A 22978-nucleotide genomic window follows, 5' to 3' on the forward strand; every position below is an offset into this window, starting at 1 on the left:
AGCAACAATTTATAAGTACATCTCTCACATACTGCATTTATCTGTTAGAGAATTAAGTGGTTGTCAGTGATGATGCAGCTGCTACATTGCCCCAGGATGCCTATGTCCACCAAGCTGGAAAAAGAGATGGTAGGAAAGTGTCCATTCAGGGTTGCCTGTCTTTCTGTACTTGCAAGGGATAAGAGTGGAGGATGTTTATGACCGGACAAGGGGGTTATTGAGAAGGCTATTTAAAATTCCTTCATATAGTAATGAATTGAAAGCTTTTGATAGATGTAAATAAATTAGCAATGTGGCTAAGACACATTCACAAATGTTTCTTAACATCTCTTAAACAATACATATAGATTAATGTTGATTAAAATGCAATAAATCCATGAGGGTTTAGATCTCTTAATGGATGTTTTTCACTCCATCAAGTCAGCAGCTGGTCGAAGGATTGAATGACTCTGAAATGCTGTTCGTCAAAATTCTAATATTTTGAATCAGTGGAACAGCAAATGCATATAGGTAAGGTAAGGTAAATGTGGCTTTTGGAATGCAATGCTGAAACTTTCATATATTGTCAAGGTATTGGCAATAGGGTGTAGGAGCACTTGCACCTGTGTAGTCAGGTGAGGCTAAGCTTCGGGTTAAGTGAGGGCACACATGTAATGTAGTGCATGTGTTGATGGGTGTGTCTGAGCTCACATGATTAGTGGTTTCTTATGAGTAAGTCATTGCTTTTTTGTGGGTCTAATTATTGCTCATTTGAATACAATAATTTCAGCTTTTGGTGCTATTGTAAAGAAAACACAGGCCTGTTGTCTTGGTAAGTCAAATTATATATCCTGCATGCATCTTTTTGGGTCACTTGTGTGCACTTGTATCTCCATACCAAGCAAGACAGGGTAATGGAAGCAGAATGTTATGGTCATCTGCTGAGAATCACTTTGGAATGCTTGACACTCTGAGCTAAGCATGTTTTTTTTCAAGAAACCTCCAAAAGTAGATGATATAACATAAAACTTGAGACAGTCCTAAATGGCTGTAATGGAATAATGGTAGACCCTTTTCTGACTTATGGTACTTCTCTCACAGCTCTTTAGCAGGTACATCTGAGAGACAACTCAATATGGAGGGTTGCGTTTCTCAAGAAAACAAACAAAAATAATCGTAGCAACATTAACCAAAGTGGAAAGCTGCTGTTTATGAAAGGTTCCATTACAGTATCCATATGAGCAATAGAACAAATGTCTTAATGTATGTAGTCACCCTTCAATGGCTCCATGATAAATATTTTAAGATGACTTAGCAAAAAAAGATTCAAGTATGCTACGTTGTAAACAGCAGTCATAAGCTGAGCTGGCCTCTTTTGAGGAAATGTAAGATTGGTAACTCAGGAGAAGAGGCATCAGTTGTGGTTTGACAATGTCGTTTGACTCCTAAAACAGTACAATGAAGCAATGCAGAGATCTTACACTTTTTACTGTCATTTTTATGGCAAGGAAGAGAAGAGAAGCCAGCTTTGGAGGTGATAAACCCAAACTAAAACCTCTGAGCAAATTTTTATATATGTTTATCATCCTGGGCTTAATATTATAATGCTCAAAGTATAATAAACTACGAAAATAATGAGTGAAAGTTGGAAACGTGACTCCTGGTAATCTATATATCTTGATTTTCCAGAGCTGGATGAAACTGGCATCTTCTAATGTTTACCTTAGTTGACCAGTCCTTGATATCACTTAATTTCTGATGACAATCTGACACCCTCAGACTACAAAGAACTCCCAGGACTGTGTCTTTACTGGGAGTGTACAATATCCCATCTGTGATTCAAAAGACCGACTCATACTTTTGCTAAAATCAGATTCAGAAAGCTTAGTCAGGACTCTTGAAAAACAAGCAGGTAGACCACAAGTGGAAATAACTCAGACTTTAATTGAGCGCCTTTGTTGGTTGTAAACCATATGACTTTATCAGATTCTAATGAAGTCATATAGTTTACAACCGACAAAAGCTGTCAATTAAATTCTCAATTATTTCCACTTGTGGTCTACCTGCTTGTTTTTCAAGTTTCTTGGCTGTGGAACTTTGTGTGATTTTAGTTATGACTCTTATTAAGTCCTGTAGCTCTAAAGTGCTTGTCTGTCTTCAATGGTGACATTACAAAAGGAGGCATGAACTTTATTACCATTTCCATCTATGGATAAGGTAATATAATTTAGACAAAACAAAGAGTGAAACCAGGACTTTCAAAGAATTAGAAAATGGAATTTGGACCCTGGTAGCATAGTGATGTGGATATCCCACCACTGCCAAACAATATGTGATGTGGATATCCCACCACTTCCAACCAATATGTGATGACCCTCCACCTCTGGGCCAGTAATCATGGAGCCTCACTCTTCACTACTGACGTGTTGAGGACATTCACTGGGAGGATAACAGGTACACACACAGTTTTTCCAGTTGCAGCTCTCTGCATCAAGTGCAATTTCCCTTAACAGCATATAGAAACCACAGTTAATCTGGGTCTGGTTTCTCTCTCTTTCTCCAGAACCTCAATAAGACTCCCCACTGTCACAGCTATAGAGTTGAGATCTCAGCTGAGTGTCCAAGCCAAGGCCTCCAGCATCCTCTCTGTCCAACCAGTGCTTCATGTCCCTGCCCAAGTAGCGCACACACACACGCGCACACACACACACACACACACACACACACACACACACACACACACACACACACACACACACACACACCTGGGAAAGGCTGGCACAGGTTTAGTAGCTATGCCTCCTTCTGCCCAGACTATAAGGTAGTTATGACTGCCACCAGACACTCCTGCCAGCTAGCTTAGGGTACGCAATATACTCAGTGAAATTAATGTTAATAAAAATGGTACTTTGACCAAGAGCAAGGCTATTAGGAGTGGCCCATACAGTGTCACCAAATAAATATGCAAGTACTCAAAACTTAAATATTTCTACAAAGATCAGCCACAATAAAAGGTTTAAATATATTTAATAATCAATAATAAAACAGCAAGAAAATACTAGTTATATATTCACAGTGACATCAGAGTTAAAATCACAGGAAATATTTAAAATAACATTGAAGGACAGGCTCAGACAAATAAAGAGAAATAATATCTAAACCAAGCTTCACTATATTCCTAACTGAATCTAAAAGAATTACTATACCCTAATAACTTACTTAATAGAGCAAGGTGGATAATGTGGTGAATGGTCCTTCTTGTTGCTGTCAGGCCCAAGGCAGAATGCAGAATGCTCAGTCTCACTAAGAGACTTCTCAAAACAATATCTAAAATATTACTTCTGAGATAGCTTCCAGAATGACATTAATTCTGGTCATCTGACTTCTATTTCCCATACAACCCCCCCCCCCCCCATTGCTGGAAGCTGCCAGGACTTAGCACCTACTTGCAAAAATACACACACAAGTGATTTTGCTCAGATCTTTGGCAGGTGCTGGAAGTCATAAAACAGCTGCATACCTCCATGCTTCCAGAGTAGTAATTAGTTCACCCCTAAAACAATACAGAAATCTTCCTAGTACAGACTTTGTGTCTCTGGCTGCATTGAAACCTGTGAAATAGAATGTTTATAGCCTAGCCTATAAAGAGATTTCATTTCAGATATTTTTCTAAAGTTTGCTGGACTGAGGTTAACCCTCCTGCTTCCTATATTAAAACATATACATTTAAACAGTTACAATAGTGCATGCACATTTTTGTTCTCTTCAGTAAGACACACTGTGGATATATTTCAAACATAAGAAATACCTTTTCAACACAAATATCTGTACAAATCAATTTGATATGCACATGACATACAGTACTAATACATTTGTAACACCAGCATTTTGTATGACAAACAGTTCTAATACATTTGTAATGCAAGCATAACATAAATCAGTTTGATATTCATAAATGACATATAATTATTTACAAAATTGCAGCTAGCTGTGCTGGCAGTGCCTCCTTTCATCACGTTAGCATATTAGCTGGCTAAATAATGATTCACAGTAGCAAGCCTCCTTTACCTTCAGGCAGAGAAAGCCCCAGTAAAGAGTTTTGTGGCTTGAATTAGTTCCTGGAAGTATAAAATCGATGTCCTCAGTCATGGCCTCAAGACTAAGGATGCAATTTTTGTGCTTCAGAAAGAACACAAATGATTTGGTTGAGGAACCTCAGAAGACATCAAGAGTTACTTCGTCTTCATTGATAGTATCCCAATGCAATTCATCTGGGACAATTTGAGGGTCAAACATAAAATGACTGTGCTTTACTCTAATAGCTTACTTCCACACATGAATCAGTGAAGGAAGCCTTTTATCTTTCACTTGGACATAAGTGGGGACGGACAGTGTAAGAAATGTCTGAAGAAATATTTTGATAGCCTTGAAAAATGAGACAAACATCTTTCTCTTGTTAGAGAAGGTGCAACTTACATTATGTGGTTGCAAGAGACAGGGAGAGAATGGTAATGGAGGAACCATCCTGTTTTATTTAATAATCAGTTTTGTCAAGAGCTGGCATGTTTAGGGAGATTGGCGGTGGGCACTGGACGATGGTTTGTTAATAGCACAACAAAATCTGATTTAAGGCTCTGCATGCACTAATAATAGTGATAAAAAGGGTACCTCAATAAAGATATATAATGGCTCTGAGTACATCTCTGAAACTGTTACCACTATGAATATAATCATCACTTGGTACTAATGAAATCAGTAAAACATCATCTTCCCTGCTGCAGACCACAGACATATCCATCTGGTGATCTACTGTTGCAGCAGCATTTAAATAAACATGGTGCCTTAATGTACTTATAATGAGGAACAAGCAAGAATTCACATGTTAAAGTTCATCATTTATGTTTAATGCACTAATTATTCATCTGTGTAAGAAAACTCTTATACTGAATTCAGGTTCTGGATCTCCTGGCCTTTTGACATTAAACCGCATTAGTGAAATATGCCAACTTTAAGACACATATAATGAAGTAATTAAAATAAAGTTTCACGTACAAACAATTTATGGATTGGAAGTCATTTAGCATGTCTTAGAACAGTATGTAAGTAGAGTAATCTGCAGTATGCCTAACAGGACAGAAATTATATCTCAAGTCTATTGTGTTAAACTTGTATTTTAATCAGTCAGGAATTCTTTATTACCTTTGAAAAGAATTAGTTGTGTCTACTGAGCTTAGCCATTTAGCCAATACACACAGTGGTTACCAGCATGACTCATTAAAAAAGTGAAGAACTGCTGGCTGTATGCAACAAATTAACGTTACAGAAGTCTTGCTAGTAATTTTTATTCTGAGGGGGGAGGGGACTCAATTGCAATGTTAGCTCAGCTCTATCTAAAACCCAAACTGAGGAATGGGTCAGTAATGAGTAAAGGTACCATCTTGGCACCTCTGAGTTGTTGAAATAAAGCATTTCTCTCACATGTTTCGTTTCGGACCCTACAGGCCTTGACATTAACACTAGAAAATAACAAGTGAGGCTGTCTTAGTGAATATCAAATGCTTACATTCACAATTTTATTATATTTGTTGATCCTGGAAAAAGCATAACTTTCTTAAGTGAGTGTTAAAAGTAATAAATGCTACCTGGAGGTCCTGGTTCACCAGAAGGACCCTGCCTTCCTTCTAGGCCTTGATCACCTGGAGGACCACGCACCCCTCTTGGGCCTGGAAAGCCAACACCTGGTAATCCCATCAAGCCTCGTTCACCCTTCTGACCTTGTAAACCTTGAAATCCAGGATCACCTGATGGACCTTTCATTGCATCACCCTGCAAGAACAAAAATGAACAATTTATTCATATCCATCTCAACTATCTCTCAGGAAGCATAACACCAAAGAATATGTTTGAAATTATTATGTACAAATCACTGCTTCAAAGGATCAGATCCATTGTTATTTTTTCTTAATCATCCACAACATTAGAGCTGCTATAACCTATCATAAGCACATGTTGCCATGAGCATTACTTATCCTTGTTAGCTAACTTATTCACTATCTTAAGAGCTATAGGAACCCACATCAAACAGTAAGACAGGATTTCCAATAAGCAATCAGCTGCAGTGATGCCATAAATATGAATTAGCCATATACAGCTCTATATAATGATGTGACAGAATACACAGCATGCCATAGTTGTAAAGGGGAGTCACTTATAATGGAATTCAAGCACTCTTTAAAATACTTTTAAGATAAGAACACAACTATTAAATAGATTATAAGAACAATATTTTTCAATTATTGCATTTCTTGGAATTATTAAGCAATGCTATACACAGTGTAGTTCAGGTCATTCCTATATGCCCCATTCTTTACAAAATAAAGATATGTCCTACTTTTAGGTATGTACTAGTATTAGAGTAAAAATAAGAATTTTTGAAAGCGAAACTAAGTGTGCTCCTCAAATCTGAAAATATTTGCAGTGTCTGAATACATTATTTGGAGACTAGTTTATTGGACTCAGCCTCCCCACACAGCACCTAATGATTCTAAAAACAAAAAAAAAATATTGCTTCCATTTAAATTCAAGCACACTACCTCGGACTTATTTTGGTACTGAGCAAAACTATTAGTCAGATACAGTCTTAACAGGTAGTTTGCATTTCTGGATACAGCTCATATTATATTTCATTTGTCTTTAAAATTATGCAACTACTTCTGGGCATCTTAGTCAGAGATGCATAGAAATGTAATATGTCTCTTTGGCTACTGCGGTGACAAGTCTAGATAAAGTATTAGTTAAAATGTTTCTTTATGCCATCTGCCTAAACATCTTTATTTTGTATTTTCTTCTAGAAGTTTAAAACTGCTTGCATATTTGATTTCACAAACTGCACTGCTCAATTTCTTAGGTCTAGTAAAGGGTTTTTTTACTCAGTTTTAATTGCTTGCAGATGGTGATTTACTTATTATTAGATCTGGGATATACACATATATACATACATACACACACACACACACACACACACACACACATATATATATATATATATATATATATATATATACATACATATATACATATATATACATACATACATAAATATTAGAATGTGCACTGGTAAGTGCTGTTTTTTCTTTCAGGGAGTTACAACTGTAGCTGTTCTTACCATACATATATTTCTGGTTGGTTTACTTTAAAGAAAATCAGTGTTTATGCATGTTGAGATATGCATGTTGCCTATGTAGCTAGTAGCAAAATTATCATAAAGAAACAAAGGGAGTTCTGGTACTGGGGAAATATCACCATCCCCTTCCAGAATATATTTTGTGTGTCTGTGTGTGTGTGTGTGTGTGTGTGTGTGTGTGTGTGTGTGTGTGTGTGTGTGTATGTGTGTCTGTGTGTGTGTGCTTATGTACAAACTAATCTTGGTCAAGTGTCAATTATTACTAGTAGGATTGCAATGGGAGACACTGGGCTCAATCTGAGGTGGGAGAAAGCTTGGGCAGCCACTGACTACAACTCTGACTGATAACTGTACAGAATAAAGCTTATTTGGGTGTGGTAGTTGCTGAATATTATGTAGAGTAACAGTTCACATTTGCAATATAGTCTTAGGACCACCCGCATTGCATATTTTTGGTGCCAGTCATAGGTTCATAGGTAGGTACTAGGCTATCAGCCCATGGACCTAAGTAAGCCTAGACAGCAAGGTTCCCTGGCTTATGCAACCCAAGAAAGTTAATTTCCTGTGCTCCTGTCGAGCAGAGCCACAGAAGTGATCCCCAGAGTGTATTTCCTATTTTCCATCCACTCATCAAGACTTTTCTTGATGAGTGTTAATGAGGAACTTTGCTTGACATAGATGGGTAGCTTGTTCCAGAGTATAGGAAGTCTCTGGGACATGAATCTATCCCTCCAGCATGTCCTGTTTATTGTGGTGACAAGGTTTAGGTCCCTAGAGCGTGTAGCTCGGAGGGATTGGGATTTCTTTAGATGTAGCATATCCAACAGCTCTGGGTTTAACATAGCTTTATATGTTAGGTAGAGATCACCTCGGAGTAGGCGATATACTATGGAGTAAAGCTGGAGTTTTTTGAGACAGTGTAGGGCATCTGTTTGAGGCCAGTAATCCTCTTTGTGAGGTACTTCTGTGGTCTTTCCAGCTGCTGTAGATGTCTTGTGAGGTACATTCCAAAAGGGGCATTTTACTCTATAATGGGTCTAATGAGTGCAGAGTAGAGGGGAACAATGACTTATTTTTTCCTGGATGAGAACCCTTTTGTGATGAGGTGTGCCACATAGAAGGATTTCCTGACTACTGTGGCAATGTGATTATCAAAGGAGAGAGTACTGTCCACCTGGGTCCCAAGGTCTCTTATCACACATTCGGCGTTAAGTAGACTGCCGTTTATGTGGTAGTTCATGGGTACAGAGTTTTTACCAAAGGGGGATGACAATGCACTTTTTGGCATTGAGCTTGAGGCCATGCCTCTGGCACCAGACATCTGTCTCAGTGAGGCCCGTCTGTAGAATGTCCACATCATTTGGGGACCCGGCTATGGCTCCTATTTTGCAGTTATCTGCGAACTTCATTAGCCAGAAGCCTTCTGTCTTAGCCTGTACTTCAGAGAACTAGATACCAAACAGGAGAGATTCCAGGACTGAACCCTGTGGTACTCCGCTTGTCACTGGTTTGAAGTCAGATTTAGAGTCTGCAACTTTTACAGTGTGGGTTCTGTCAGTGAGCCAGTTGGCAACCCATCTTGTGACATAGGGATTTATACCTAGTTTAGTGAGTTTAGCTGTAATTCCAGAATGGGGGATGACATCGAAAGCCTTGGCGAGGTCAAGATAAGCTGTGTGAACCACCTTACCCTTGTCTTCGGCTTTGGTGACTGCCTCAAAGAAGTCGATCAGGTTCAGAGGGCATGATCTTCCTTTCACAAACCCAAACTGGGTGAGGTCCAGAGTTTGGAGGTTACCAATGTGTTTGTTTATGAGTTCCATGATGATACGTTCCATGGCCTTGCAGACCAGGCTCGTTAGACTAATAGGGCGATAGTTCCCAGGATCAATGGTGGCTCCCCCTTTGTGGAGTGGGATAACTGCTGCTGTGCACCATTCAGTGGGCATAAAGCCTGATGTGAGACTATGACTGAACATGGGACTTAGGTGGGGAGCCAGTTCATTCTGAAGTTCATGTAAAACGCAGCCTGCGATGTTGTCTGGTACCATGGATGCTGTGTGTTTGGTTTTAGAGAGTGCAGCTTTTACCTGTATAGATGTGATTACAGGGACTTTGCATTCTTCCTGCATAAATATGGGCCCTTTAGGGGGTGAGGGGGGGGGGGGTAAAGTTAGCCCTGAACCTATCTGTCAGGATGTTGGCAATATCAGTTGGTTCTGTAATTTTCATGCCGTTGTGCTGTAACTCAGAGCAGATCTGGGTGTTGCCATTGAGATTCTTGACATAGCTATAGAATGCTTTGTGATTGCCCTTAGAATCAGTGATGATTTTGTTTTCGTAGTTAACTTTGTAGGATTTTATAAGGGATCTCAGCTTCTTACTGAGGTTGACCAGGGAGCTCCTTCACTCATGTGATTTTACTCTCTTTTGCAACAGTTTCTTCCTTCTTTTGTGGAGTTTGTTTATTGCAGGGGACCGCCAGATTGGCTTCCTTTTTTTGAAGGATAGTGTCTTGGTTCTGTTTGGGATAGCACGATCCATGCACTCGTGTAAATGCTTATAGAGTGCATTTGTGTGGGATTCAGCAGTTGTAACTGTATTGTCCATCTGCATGGGTGTCATGAAGTTCGCCACTTCTGTCTTAAGAAGCATGAAGTTGGCTTTGGAGAAAATATTTACCATGGTTTCCTTAATGGTGGGTGGGGGCAGGACGCGGATATCTAGGGTGATTAGCTTATGGTCAGATCTGACCAATAAGGAGTTGATTTCAGGTGTGGAACACCGGTCACTCATGTTGGTAATGATTAGGTATAGGATATTTTTGCTCCTGGTGGGGCAGTCATGCAGACTCAAAGTCCATGTCATCACGTATTAACTGGCAAGAGTGTTGCACATTGTGAGTCCATGTCCCATGTCCATCAAATGTAACTTGAGTTTCAGCTGTGTAGATATACTGTCATCTGAAGTTGTAAAGTTTACAGAACAGTTGTCAACAGAAAGAGCATGTACAATTGCAGCCAAAAGGTAAATATAAAGCATCATTCCTTGTATAGCACTTATTTTACTTTTTAGACAGGCAATATCAATATCTGTGGAATATGAAAAAATGTCAGTCTCACTTATTACAGATTCAGTAAGCAGGAAGTCTGAACCAAGCTCTATATATAGCCTAACCATAGATATTAGGTAGTACAGCCAGAAGATTTATCTGTCTTCTTAAGATTCATCGATATAAGAAGGAGATATTGGTCCCTCATAGGTTCATAGGTATCTACTAGGCTAATGACCATCAGAGCCTTTATAAGCCTAACCACACAACCCAGCACACCAAAACTGTGTCCTCATGTAACATAGGTGCCTTTTTGGAAGAGGTTGCTAAAGGTTTAGTGGGGATGGCATGTTAGTTAAGGAATATTTACTGTCAGCCTCTGTTTATCTGAGAAATGAAGGCAGACTGGGGATGATTTTTTGATTTCCCATCCAATGGTCAAAATTATATTTGAATAGGGTTAGGAATGAACTCTGTTTCACATGGATGGGGAGCCTATTCCAGGGTATGGGGATCCACTTAGACACATACAGCATTTGTCTCACCAGTATGTTCTACTTACATTGCAAGAAAACTTCAAATCCTTGGATCTGTTGTTTCTGATGCTATCCATTTTGTAGATGTACAAAAGGTCCATTGAGACTAGATCTAGATCTAAAGATGCCTTATATGCCAGGCATAGATCCGCTCTCAGTAACCTGTAGGAGACTGAATATAAGGATAGGTCTTTAAGTCAATCTGTATGGGGCAATGGGTTAATACCCTGGGTTTTCCTTGCTGAGAGACCTCTGTGGACATTCCACCTGTTGTATATGCCTGGTCAGGTACATGCCAAAGGAGACATTCTACTCAATGATGGGCCTGATAAGGGCTGAGTGAAGTGGTATTATAACTTCCTTGGACCTGGAGACCATACCCTTACTTATAAGTTGGGCAGCATAGAATAATCTTCTTACTACTTTGGGTACCTTTTGGTCAAAGGCCAGATTACTGTCCACAGATGTTCCCAGATCCCTAACTACCTGGTGAACTATTCAGGTGTCTTATCAATTAACATGGACTTTTCCCCAAAAGGCACTGTAATGCACTTCTTCATATTGAGTTTTAATCCATGGCTTTGGCACCAGTCATTTGCTTGTGTTAGACCCTGTTGTAGGATGTGAATGTCATTTGGGGTAATCTATGATAACTCCCAGTTTGCTGTAGTCTGCAAACTTTGTGAACCAGAGGCCCTTGACGTTATCCTTGACCTCTGAGAAGTAGATGCCAAACAGGAGTGGGCCCAGTACTGAGCCTTGAGGTACTTTGCTGATGACCAGTCTCTTGGTGGAAGTGGTCTCTCCAATCCTGACTTTTTGAGTCCTATCTACTAGCCAGCTGGCAATCCAGTAAGTTATGTAGTGATTTATTACTAGTTCGGTGAGTTGTCAACAATACCTGAATAGGATATTGTATCAAATGCCTTATCTAGGTCTAGGGAGGTGGTATGCACTGTTTCTCCCTCGTCCATTACCTTTGTGTCCCTTTCAAAGAAGTCTACCAGGTTAAGTAGGCATGACCTTCCTTTAACAAAAAACAAACCGCGATGTATCCAGTGTCTGTAGATTGCCAATGTCTTTGTTGATATTTGTATGATAATTCATTCCATAGCTTTGCATATTAGACTAGACAGACTAATCAGTCTGTAGTTACTGGGGTCAGCTGATGGTCCACCCTTGTGGAGAAGGATAACTGTTGCAGTCCTCAATTCATGTGGTACGTACCCTGTTTTGAGGCTGTAGTTGAGTGGTCCTGATAAGTCATGTACCACAGACACATCAGCAACATGGGAAAAAAGTGAGTCCTGGATGCCAAGGTCAGTTATAAGTTGTTACCCCAGTATAAAGAGGGCAACAACTTTGATAGTCTTGCTTAGGCATTTGAAAGTGTTTACAATAAGTAACAGATTGTCTATTGGCAATGGATGAGATGTTTAACTCATGTTCTCAAGGGTAAGTCAGGGTATGCATTAAGAACTACTCTATAGCTAACATCTTACTATTAAATGATAACCTGGCAATATTCTAAGCCCCTATAAACCCTGAGAACAGACCTGCCTATATGGAACTGTTCACAGAACACCTGTCCAAGCATGTCAACAGTTGCTTAGAGGTAGCTATACCCACCAGGAAGAAGTACAGAACTAACTGAAAAAACAAGCCACCCTGGTGGAATCACATCAACAGGCTGTATAACAGAAGGAAGAAAATCATGGAGGTGCAGTACCCAGCAGGATAAAATCACTCTCATCAAACTAAGTGAACAACTCAGAGGACAAATAAAAATCTACCAAAACCAAATTTGAGATAAATTTGGCCTCCCAGGCCAAGGACAACCACAAGGTATTCTTTACCTATGTCCATAACCTCAAAGGCAATATATAGCTGTGTGCACACCTCATTGTTAATTGGCCACCTATATGTAGCCAGAAGATATAGCAAACTTACTGACAAAAAAATTAATCTCTAACTTTGCCCCTTTCTCCCCCTCACCCTTTCCTCAGGAAATATCATCAAATATAACTCCTCCCACCATAATTAGGGAACATGACCTTAATGCCCTCTCTAAGGCCAAGAACACTGCATCAATGGGCTCAACTGCCCATGATGTCTTCTAAATAGCATGAAACAAGACCTATCAGGCCCCATGGAATTGCAATTTAACTGTAGCCTGAAAACAGGAAAATGGAGAACAGCAACGGACATCCAGAAAAAAAGAAGTTATAACCTCTCTTTCCTCTTCCCTCATCAGGCCATTAATTGAGTCCAAATGCCCATTATGGTATGTTTGTTTACAAGCACCTGCAGCAACTGGAGAGACCACAAAGGTTCCTCACAAGAAAAATTCAAGGTCTTCAGCATCTGTCCTATGTGGATCATTTGAAATCCCTGTTACTTTATTATGTTCCATACAGACTTCTCAGAGGTGATCTATGCCTTGAATATAAGGCAATCTTTGACCCTGCTTTAGTGGAAATGATGCATATCTGCAAGTCAAATGGTACACGGGTTACTAGCTCTAAAGACCTTAACCTGGTATTTGACATTAATTAAACCTGCTGGAGGGACAGATCTGTCTCCCAGAGGTTACCAAACCTTTGGAACTGACTCCTGCTTCATATCAAAGAGAACACCCCATTGGCCCTCTTCAAATACAATCTGGACAATTGGATGGGTAATTGTAAATTCACCACGGGGGTTTCATTTGTGTCCCTCTTGGACAGGGGCAGTTGGTGCTGATCGTGAAAATAAGGGTAGAACTTGGATAGGCTTGTAAGGGCCCTAGAGCCATTAGCCTAGTAACTTCCTATGATCTTATGATCCCTCTGCACAAAGGTAGGCCATCTACAGACCCTGGAAATTAAAGACCCATAAGTCTCACTAGTCTCATATGCAAAGCCATGGAAAGAATTATCATGGAAATGATAAAAAATGACATAAGAAACCTCCAGTAACTGGACCCAACCCAACTCGGTTTCATCAAAGGAAAGTTATGCCTACTCAACCTGGTGGACTTCATTTAGAAGGTCACAAAAGCAATGGATGAGGGCAAAATGGTTCATACTGCCTACCTTGACCTGGCCAAAGCATTTGACACAAAACCTCACCTGTGAATTGTTGACAAACTCAACAAATTAGGTACAAACCCTTATGCCACCTGGTGGATAGCCAGCTGGCTCACAGGCAGGACCTAGGAAGTTAGAATTAGGAGTCCACCTCTACAATGAGGCCAGCGTCAAGTAGCGTCCCTCAAGGATCGGTCCTGGGACCGCTCCATTTTGTCATTTACTTTTCTGAAGTCTAGGCCAATGTCAATGGCCTCTGCCTAACTAAATTTGCAGATGATTATAGATTAGGAGCTATCATTGAATCCCCCACCAACACAAATGTTTTCCAGGAAAGACTGACACAGACAAATAACTGGTGTCAGAGCCATGGACTCAAACTAAATGCCAAGAAATGCATAACAGTATCCTTCAGGAAGTCATCTACCCTGGTAACTATCATATTGATAACACACCACTAAGAGTTGACCCAGTAGTTAGAGACTTGGGGACACACATAGACAGTAATCTAGCCTTTGACCATCACATGTCTACAGTAGTGAGGAAATCATTCTATGTTCTGCAACTTATAAACTGTATTTAGCATGTATCAGACCTGTCATTGAGTACAATGCCCCCTTTGGTATGTACCTAACCAAGTATATTCAAAAAATGGAATGGCTACAGAGGTTCTTCACTAAAATAATACATGGTGTAAGTAATATGTCCTATGTAAACTACTTCAAGGCTCTATCCCTGTATTCTGTCTCCTACAGGATGTAATATGTCCTATGCAAATTACCTCATGGCCCTATCCCTGTATTTTGTCTTCTACAGGCTATTGCGGCAAGATCTATGTCTGGTATACAAGATACTATCAGACCCCACTCTGTTGGACCTCTTGCATATCCACAAAACAAACAGAATCAGGATTACCCATTCTAAAGACTTACTCCTTGCCTGAGATATAAATAGGACCTGCTCGAGAGACAGGTATGTATCCCAGAGACTACCCATTCTTTGGAACAGGCTCCCCATCCATGTGAAATAGAGTTCCTCCCTAACCTGTCTCCAGGGCAACTTGTATAATTAGATGGGAACAGGAAATTCATCCTTGGTTTGGCACCTATATCTCTAATGGACACAGGTAATGTGTAAATGGTTCATCTCCAAAGTCCTTGCTTCCACTTATCAAGGCTAAGAGAACTTGTCAAAGATTTGGGATGCACGGCTTGCCTTAAAAAGGCCCTTGTGGCTCTTAGCCTAGTAAACACCTATGAACCTATAAGTAAGATGACTGATACAGACTGATGTGATTATGATAAAGTTAACAATTTCTTGTTTAAATGCTTAAGATGTGTTGCTCTGAAGCTTATAGGAAAGCATTTAGAGAACAAAGAATAAACCCAGAACAGTCTCAGTGATTTTTTATTGTGGAAATAATAATTACTTTACTAGGCTAGTAAGTGGATGTCAAGTTATTATTTTTGAAATGTAGGAAGCCTTATGATAACAAAATAGGCATGCTGTACATTGCCTGAGGTATAAGAATCTGGTTAACAGAATTCAGTATAACACTGAGGAGGAAAATGGGCAAAGAGGACAATTTCGATTGATCTGTCAGATCACAACTTCACAGGAAGGGGGTATCCAGCAATACATAAGTGTATAAGGAATCCTATAATGGGTGGCCTAGTCCGCACAGCATATTTTACAAGCAACTACTGGCTTGAGGACACATCAAGGTCTTAAAGAAAGATGTTTCCAAGGTAACCAAATCGGGCACATACATTCCAAATATCCACTGCGTTAGCCTGGGTACAAAGGTCACATAGGGAAACTAACAAAGTAGTATCACTGTAGAGGTGGCTTCTCATGACACTGCAAATGTCCAGACTATCACAACAGCCAATATCTTATCTTGATAGAGGGTAAATAAACCAGGTCAAGACCTTTACTACATCAGACATAACTATTATTAAGACTATGAGCATTACTTACCACAACAGTCTACTCCATTAAGGAATGGGAGGAATACCTTCTCAGGTGCCATTGGCCAGGATTTATTTGGAATGAGAAGGGGACAAGGAGGCAAACAAGTGGCAGTGTTTGATGGTATCCCAGCAGATATCCCAATAATAACTACTCTAATGACACACTACGTTATGTGCATGCATTTACATGGAGCCAGGCATGGAGGCAAGCAGGTGGAGAAGGCAGCAAGGGGATTTAGCCAATACTGCCCACTTCAACAACTGATGCTGCTAATGTGGCTGCTTCCGTGAAAGCTCTAGGTTATAACAGGAAGCCTGAATCTGAGTTAGAGCCCTCAGAAGATGCTAGACTTCCTGTAGAAGTGTAAGAGCTAGCTCATATCAGTATGTCTATACCTGAGTTACAGTTTTCAGAAAATACTAGACTTCCAGTGGAAGGGGAATTGGAAAAAATCCCAAAGACAGCACAGATCTCAGGTGCCACTTAACAATTTTAGTAGAGATATTCAAAGAGGCTCCTGACTTATGGGCACAAGAAGTCTGTATAATGAGAAAAGAACATTTGAATGAGGGATACAGGAAAAAGTGTTATAGGAAATGATTGTTCCAAGGGCTACTCCAGTGCAGGGAGATTATTTTTTCAAATGATTTGAGCATAAAATGTGGAAGAATGTGGCTTAAACAAAAAAAATATTGAATAGGCAGAACAAAAGATGTCAGAAGGTACTGCAAACCTGGATGCAGTTTTAAAAGGTTGGCAATGTCAGAATTAAAGCCAGAGTGTACCCAATTTTCACAGTCCACTTAGACACAGGAAACTAGTAGACAATCCAAGGGTTAGGTTTACGAGTCAGGGCAAACAGATGCCAGGTAGAAAAAAAATCATGTTCTACCCTGTTTTCAGAAATGCAGAGAGTCCTTCAAAACAGGAATTTGGATAAGTACAACTTGAGCTGTGCCTTACACCCCAAGCTTCAGTTCTTTATGGTTTCTCCAGAAAGTCTGCTAGAGTCTAATAAGGGAGAAAAAAGGTAAAGCAGAACACAATTACAAAGTAGTATGCCCCCCCCCCCAACAACTCTGTCATATACTAAACTGATATGCCCTCCTACAAACAGACTCTATCTAGTTTGGTCAAAAGTAATGAAATGTGTATCATGACCGAACGAATAAACACTTTGGAAAAAATGTACCTATTTATTTGTTTTATTTATTTATTCAGAGTCGTGTAATCATGTTAAGCGCATGGACAGCAGATTCAATCTGAAATAAAGAGCACTGATTTATCATATTTTAAAAGTAGTCCATGTTAGACAGGTGCAGGGTTTGGAGATAAATATCCTCAGTCCAAGACATAATTTCTTGCAAAACAAAGCACAATAAGGGCATGGAATCTTAAGAATGCAGAAACAGTAAAAGGGAATGGTATTGCTAAAGCATCTGTGGTTCTGCTCAAAAATATCTGTCAGCATCAAGATTTCAGGAAGAACTGGGTACCTGCCTCAAGCAGTTAGTTTCTGAAACTCCTTTAGAGGACCAGTGTCATACCATAAGTAGCATGGATGACCAAGGTGGTACACTAAATACAGTATATGATCAAGACTGTGTCCCACAGTATGTCATGTTTAGCAGAAAGGTAAATTATAGAATTTTTTGTTTGCTTTATATAAATGATGCAATTAAAAAGTGCCTTTTATTAAATAGAAAATGTCTTCCCTGATAAATTTCTTGACAAAATTCCTGTTTCAAAAACCGAATTTACTTATCTCCTCTATAAGTCACAGCCATACCAGAAATACTAAAGAACAAATGCATGTGTATGTGCTTTCCATACCTCTCAACCTCTTTCCACAAAAAATTTGAACAAAGCCAAAAGCAATGAGGCGACAAAGGCATAAAATCTGTGATGGATTTGTAATATTGCTCCTTTAAGCTTAGAAAGTTGTTATAATAAACAGACTTTGCAAAAACATTCATTTTCTTAATGATATAAACTCTGAAACTCAAATGTCTGTCATTATTTAATTACTTCAATTCTCAATGATTTGCCAGAAAACCACATATTTTATGAGTAAAAGATCAAAAATATGAGGCAGAATCTGGACATGCTGAAAATTCTGGACAGTTGAGAAGTATGGTTCTTCACTTGCATGTTTACAGGCAAATGGAATTTAAACCCACCTGCCATCCTTGTGATATCCAAAAAGCCAAGATTTTAATTTATTTTTAAATGACAATGTGTTCATATAAGTGTATTTGTGCTCCTATGATGTGTACATCACACACACACACACACACACACACACACACACACACACACGCACACACACACATCAAATAATTGTTTAATACCCTTTTTCTTCTCTGATCTTTTTTTTTTTCCAAAATGTTTTCATTCATTTTATTACACAATAACTTAACAGTATAGTAACAAGAAAAAACAAACTATATACAATGTTCATAACAGCTAAAAAGACAATACATATAGGAAAACACTTAATATTTCTCTAACAGATTGGACAATTTTGTCCAAGCAATGAATGATGAGTTGTGTTGTTAGTCCTTGCTTTTTTAGTAGCAATTTTATTCTTAGGAATGTAATTCACAAGGTAAATAAACTCAACTTTAAAGACAGGAGTAGACTGGGATTTTCAATTTTTATTAAGAGTTTTCCTTGCTATAGAGAGAATAGACCATAGTAAAAATGTTTGGTTTTTAGGAATGACTTCAGGAACAGGAACATTGAACAGGATAAGGGAGTCAGAAATTGTACAGTTGTCATTCCATAGTAAGATATTTAAAGTCTAACCAAAATGGGGGAATTATTTTGCAATTACCCATATGTATCCAGTCAGCATCGGGGTGTCCACATCTCCAGCATTTCATTTCATCTTTCTGGTACATTATTGCTAGTCTATGTGAAGTGAAAAAAACATCTATGTAAAAATTTCCATGTGTATACATGCCAGAACAAGGAAGATGTGGATTCCCTCACCGACTGTAAACAAAGTTTTTTATCTTTTTCTGAGAATACTTATCTATTAACTTCACATGAATAATTCCAAAAAGAAACATCTGTTTTGCTAAAATCATTTCTGAGAATTTTATAAATAACAGATATGTATGAAGTATTCTTGGGGAGCTATTAGTAATTGTTGAGATAAAATCCAAGATTTTTAAGTTACTCTTAGTGTACGCCTCTAATGAGGGTATGAGCTTAGTATGTATAAAATCCTTACAAGTTTGGATGTCCAGCCAGCTGCAATTTTGCAAACTATATCTGCTGATCAAATAGTCTGCAGAACTTATTTTAGCTGAAAGAAATTGATTCCAATATAATAGGTCGCCCTTCTTAAATTCTAACATTTTCTGAGTATCAAAATATATCAAGCATTCATTTGTGTAAGCAATAGGAAACATAATTATTAATAAATAATTAATTGATTAGAACACATAACATTTTTAAAAAATAGCAATGTTTGGTTTATAAGAGGTGTGAGAACAAGTTTTGACCTTTGACTTCGAAAGTATATTTTTAAAATCCATATAAATATGTTTGTATGCATTTGAGTATATGGTTTAAGCAATGTCCCATTACTATTAAGAAGTAAGGTTTCATGTATTGCTTTCCAATACGATGTATAAGAGGTATTATTCCAAAGAAACACTATGTTAATAAATGTGGAGTTTAAATAAAAATGAATATTTGGAAACTCTATACCTCCTTCATCCCAGCTTGCGGTATGCCAGAGAAGAGAAATTCTTGCTTTTTGGGATACCAACGGAAGTTAAGTAATAAGTTATTAATTTTCTGCTTCATTTTGACAGGTGGGGAGAATTATTAGAGCATGGCCAATGAATAAGAATTTAGGTAACAGTACCATTTTGATTAAAGTTAGTCTGTCTTCAAGTCTAAAGAAGAGTCTGTTCCAACTGTCAGACTAGTAATTGAGTTTATAAGCTGTTGGTAATTAGATGTGAGTGTTTTTTTATAATTAGATTCAATAATGATACCTAGATATTTAATATGTGTTCCCTCCAAGTTTATGTCTCTTTTTGATCTAAGTTTCATAGTAACTTTTTTATTCACTAGAAGTGCCTGAGTTTTGTTGTGATTGAATTTTAGACCAGAGATGTTTGCAAAGAAGTCTAGATTATGTAACAGGTGATCTATTGAATTTTTAATATCATTAGAAGTTATTAGTAGGTCATCAGTTAACAGTTGTATCTTGGGAGATAATTTGTCTGACATTTTATACCCTTTAACGCTGTCATTATTTCTAACATAATTTGCAAGAGGCTCAGTAGCCAGGGCAAAGAGTAATGGGGTGAGGGGGCACCCGTGTTTAGTACCTCTTAATATTTTGAATGGGCTAGATAGATAAGATCCAATCTTTACATAGGCTATGGACTTTTCATATAGTTTTTTTAATTAATCCTATAAAGTTTGGGGAGAAATTGTATTTTTGCAGAGCTTTAAACAGATATGGCCAACTTAAGGAGTTGAAGGCTTTATCTATATCAAGGCTTAAAACAGAAAGTTCATTTTTTTCTTGTTTGCTAAGTCTATTAAGGAGAGTAATCTAATTGCATTGTCTTGTGCCTTTCTGTTTTTGATAAACCCAGTTTGGTCTTCATGAATTAATATTGAAACAATATTATTTAATCTGTCTGCTAAGATAGACATGAATATCTTGTAGTCAATGTTAAGGAAAGAGGCTGGCCTGTATGATGTGCAAAGGTTGGGCTCTTTATTTGGTTTTAACATTACAGCCGAGTGAGGTCTCCAGGCGTTTCTGCAGTTACACCCTACTGCTCCTCTAGGCGTCAAATATTGTATGTTCATATTTGCATTAATAATTCCAAAACCATGTTGCATACAAGGTATCGAAAAATTTTATCTTGAAGCATACATGATAGCAAACACAATTGTATTGATATATGACCTCTGTCAATGGGTATTTGTTAAAAATGTAAGGTGTTAACTTCAATTTTTAAATGCTGAAGCCACGCCCACTAAGAGTTAAAGGTACACACTCAAAAGAGCTCTACTGGAGGGAATGAGTTAAGATGGGAGAGATGAATATTTCCATGAGGAAGGGATGTTTGCTTTAGTTTTAACTTCTTGGAATACACTGAGTAAGATTTTCAAGATGTTATCAGATAAGAGTTTGCAAAATTCTAGAATTAGACCATCCAGCCCTGGTGCTTTTTTTGTCTTAAGATTTTTTTTTTATTTTGTTTAAAATGATATTTCAAAATATTATGTAAATATTATTTTAATTGAAAATAAAACATTTTTTGAGGGAAAAAAATATTTTTTATTTGTTCCTTTAATTCTTTAAAGGAAAAGGGTTTATCTATGTTATTAATATTCTGTCTGGATCATTTATTTTGAATATTATTAGGAAGAAAGTTGTCTATATTTTTATCACTTGTAGATTAGTTATTATTATTATTAATATTCTTGTAATGGTTTTTAAAACATAATAAGATTTTTTAGATCTGTAACTTTGATAGTCTGATTATTTCTAGTGTATATTATTTCTTTTATATGACTTTTCTCATTTAAATATTTAGATCTAATTGCAATCCTGTGCATGCTCTTGGGATTAATTGAGTAGGACTGTAATCTGATTTTTTTCCAGATTTATTGATATTTTATACTGCATGATATCCTGATATTTCTTGTTCAGTTTATATATGTGAGCTAATGCAGATTTGTCATTTGATGTAATTTTCAGTTTTAGTTTATCATTTTCTTTTTGTATGTCTGCTAGTGTTTTATCCCACTCTTTCCTTTTATTTATATACCAACTTTTGACTTTACCATGTAAGACTACCTTTAAAGTGTCCCACAGGGTAATATCTGAAACCTGTCCATTAATATTGGCATCTAAGGAAAGCTTTATTTCATCTAGAAACCATTCTTTAACTCTTTGTACTGTTACTAGATAAACAGGTAGTTTTTGGAAGAAGTTTAAGGAATCAGTATTAAGTGTTACATTGAAGGTGATAGCATTGTGGTCACATATATGGCATGATGTCAGCATTACATTATCAGTTTTGGCCAGTAAGGAACTGATTACAAATACGTTGTCTATGTTGGTCTGTATGCCAAATCTGTAAGAGTAGTGAGAGTACTTCAGGGAAGATAACATTTTATACTGTCAATGTCAATTAGGTTTCTGTATTTTATGTGCTTGGCAACAGGGGACATCTTGAAGGGCTTAGAGCTTGTGGTATCAGTGGAGGACAAGATACAATTAAAATCATCTGATAATAGGGACTCACCTTTAGACTTTAATGTTATGGTGTCTAAATGTTTTTTCACAGTTTTAGTCCCAATACCCAGTATCCAGTAGGTGTTTGCAAAAGTGTACATCTTTTGTCTAGCTAGCATACCATCATTGCTTGAGTATGAGTCAACTCTTTTTGGAATTCTCATTGATTTTATTTGTAAAATTAAGACACCGCTTCTTTTATGGTTGTATTTTGAATTTACCAAAATCTTATAATCCTTGAAGGTTAATTTGTTTAGATCTTTTGTTACTAAGTGGGATTCCTGAATGAATGCAAAATCTGCTTTATGTAGCATTAAATATTTGTTGATAACTCCTTTTCATGTGGTTGTTCAACCCATTGACATTAATAGATAAAATGTTAAATATTATCATTTGATGGACACTGTTATTATAAGTAAAATTGAAAAGTGCATTCCTTGAGTCATTATGACAAATACATTTTTAAAACTGTTATGGATAATATAAAAACTCTAAGTCTGAAAATAAAACTACATGTTTTAATAACATTCTGCATAGATATACTATATCCATGCTTATATTTATATAGGCTATATTTCTCATAGTAGACACAAACTAACCCTCTCATGTCATCTAGTTGGAATTCCTAGCTACTGCAGGTTAATAGCAAGCAGAAGGGAAACTGCCTGTACATTAAAAATATACAAAAGGAAAATTTCCATTTAATATACTATGTATGCATGAACTAAGAACACAAAGCTGTATACAATTTCTTAAAAAAAAATTTTATCCAAAGAGACTAAGGTAAATTGATTAATCCTAATAATTGTTGTTGCTATGAGTGACTACAGGACTGTAGTATCATTAAAGCAGACAGGAAAAAGGATGCTTTTAAAAATTTCACTGTCAGAAACATATTTGCAT

At 37.6% G+C, this 22978-nt stretch overlaps 1 protein-coding gene across 1 annotated transcript in view; it reads right to left on the bottom strand.

Moving 5' to 3' along the window:
- The window catches only part of COL4A2 (collagen type IV alpha 2 chain), a 1470466-nt gene that overhangs the window by 440486 nt on the left and 1007002 nt on the right, over nucleotides 1–22978 (bottom strand). The window contains exon 25 of the mRNA XM_044071270.1: nucleotides 5622–5805. Within this exon, the coding sequence (XP_043927205.1) occupies nucleotides 5622–5805 (184 nt within the window). The remainder of the gene's footprint in view (nucleotides 1–5621; nucleotides 5806–22978) is intronic.

This window comes from Protopterus annectens, chromosome 5.part0 (assembly GCF_019279795.1).
Source record: "Protopterus annectens isolate FY-2018-M chromosome 5.part0, PAN1.0, whole genome shotgun sequence".
Taxonomy (NCBI): Eukaryota; Metazoa; Chordata; order Ceratodontiformes; family Protopteridae; genus Protopterus; species Protopterus annectens.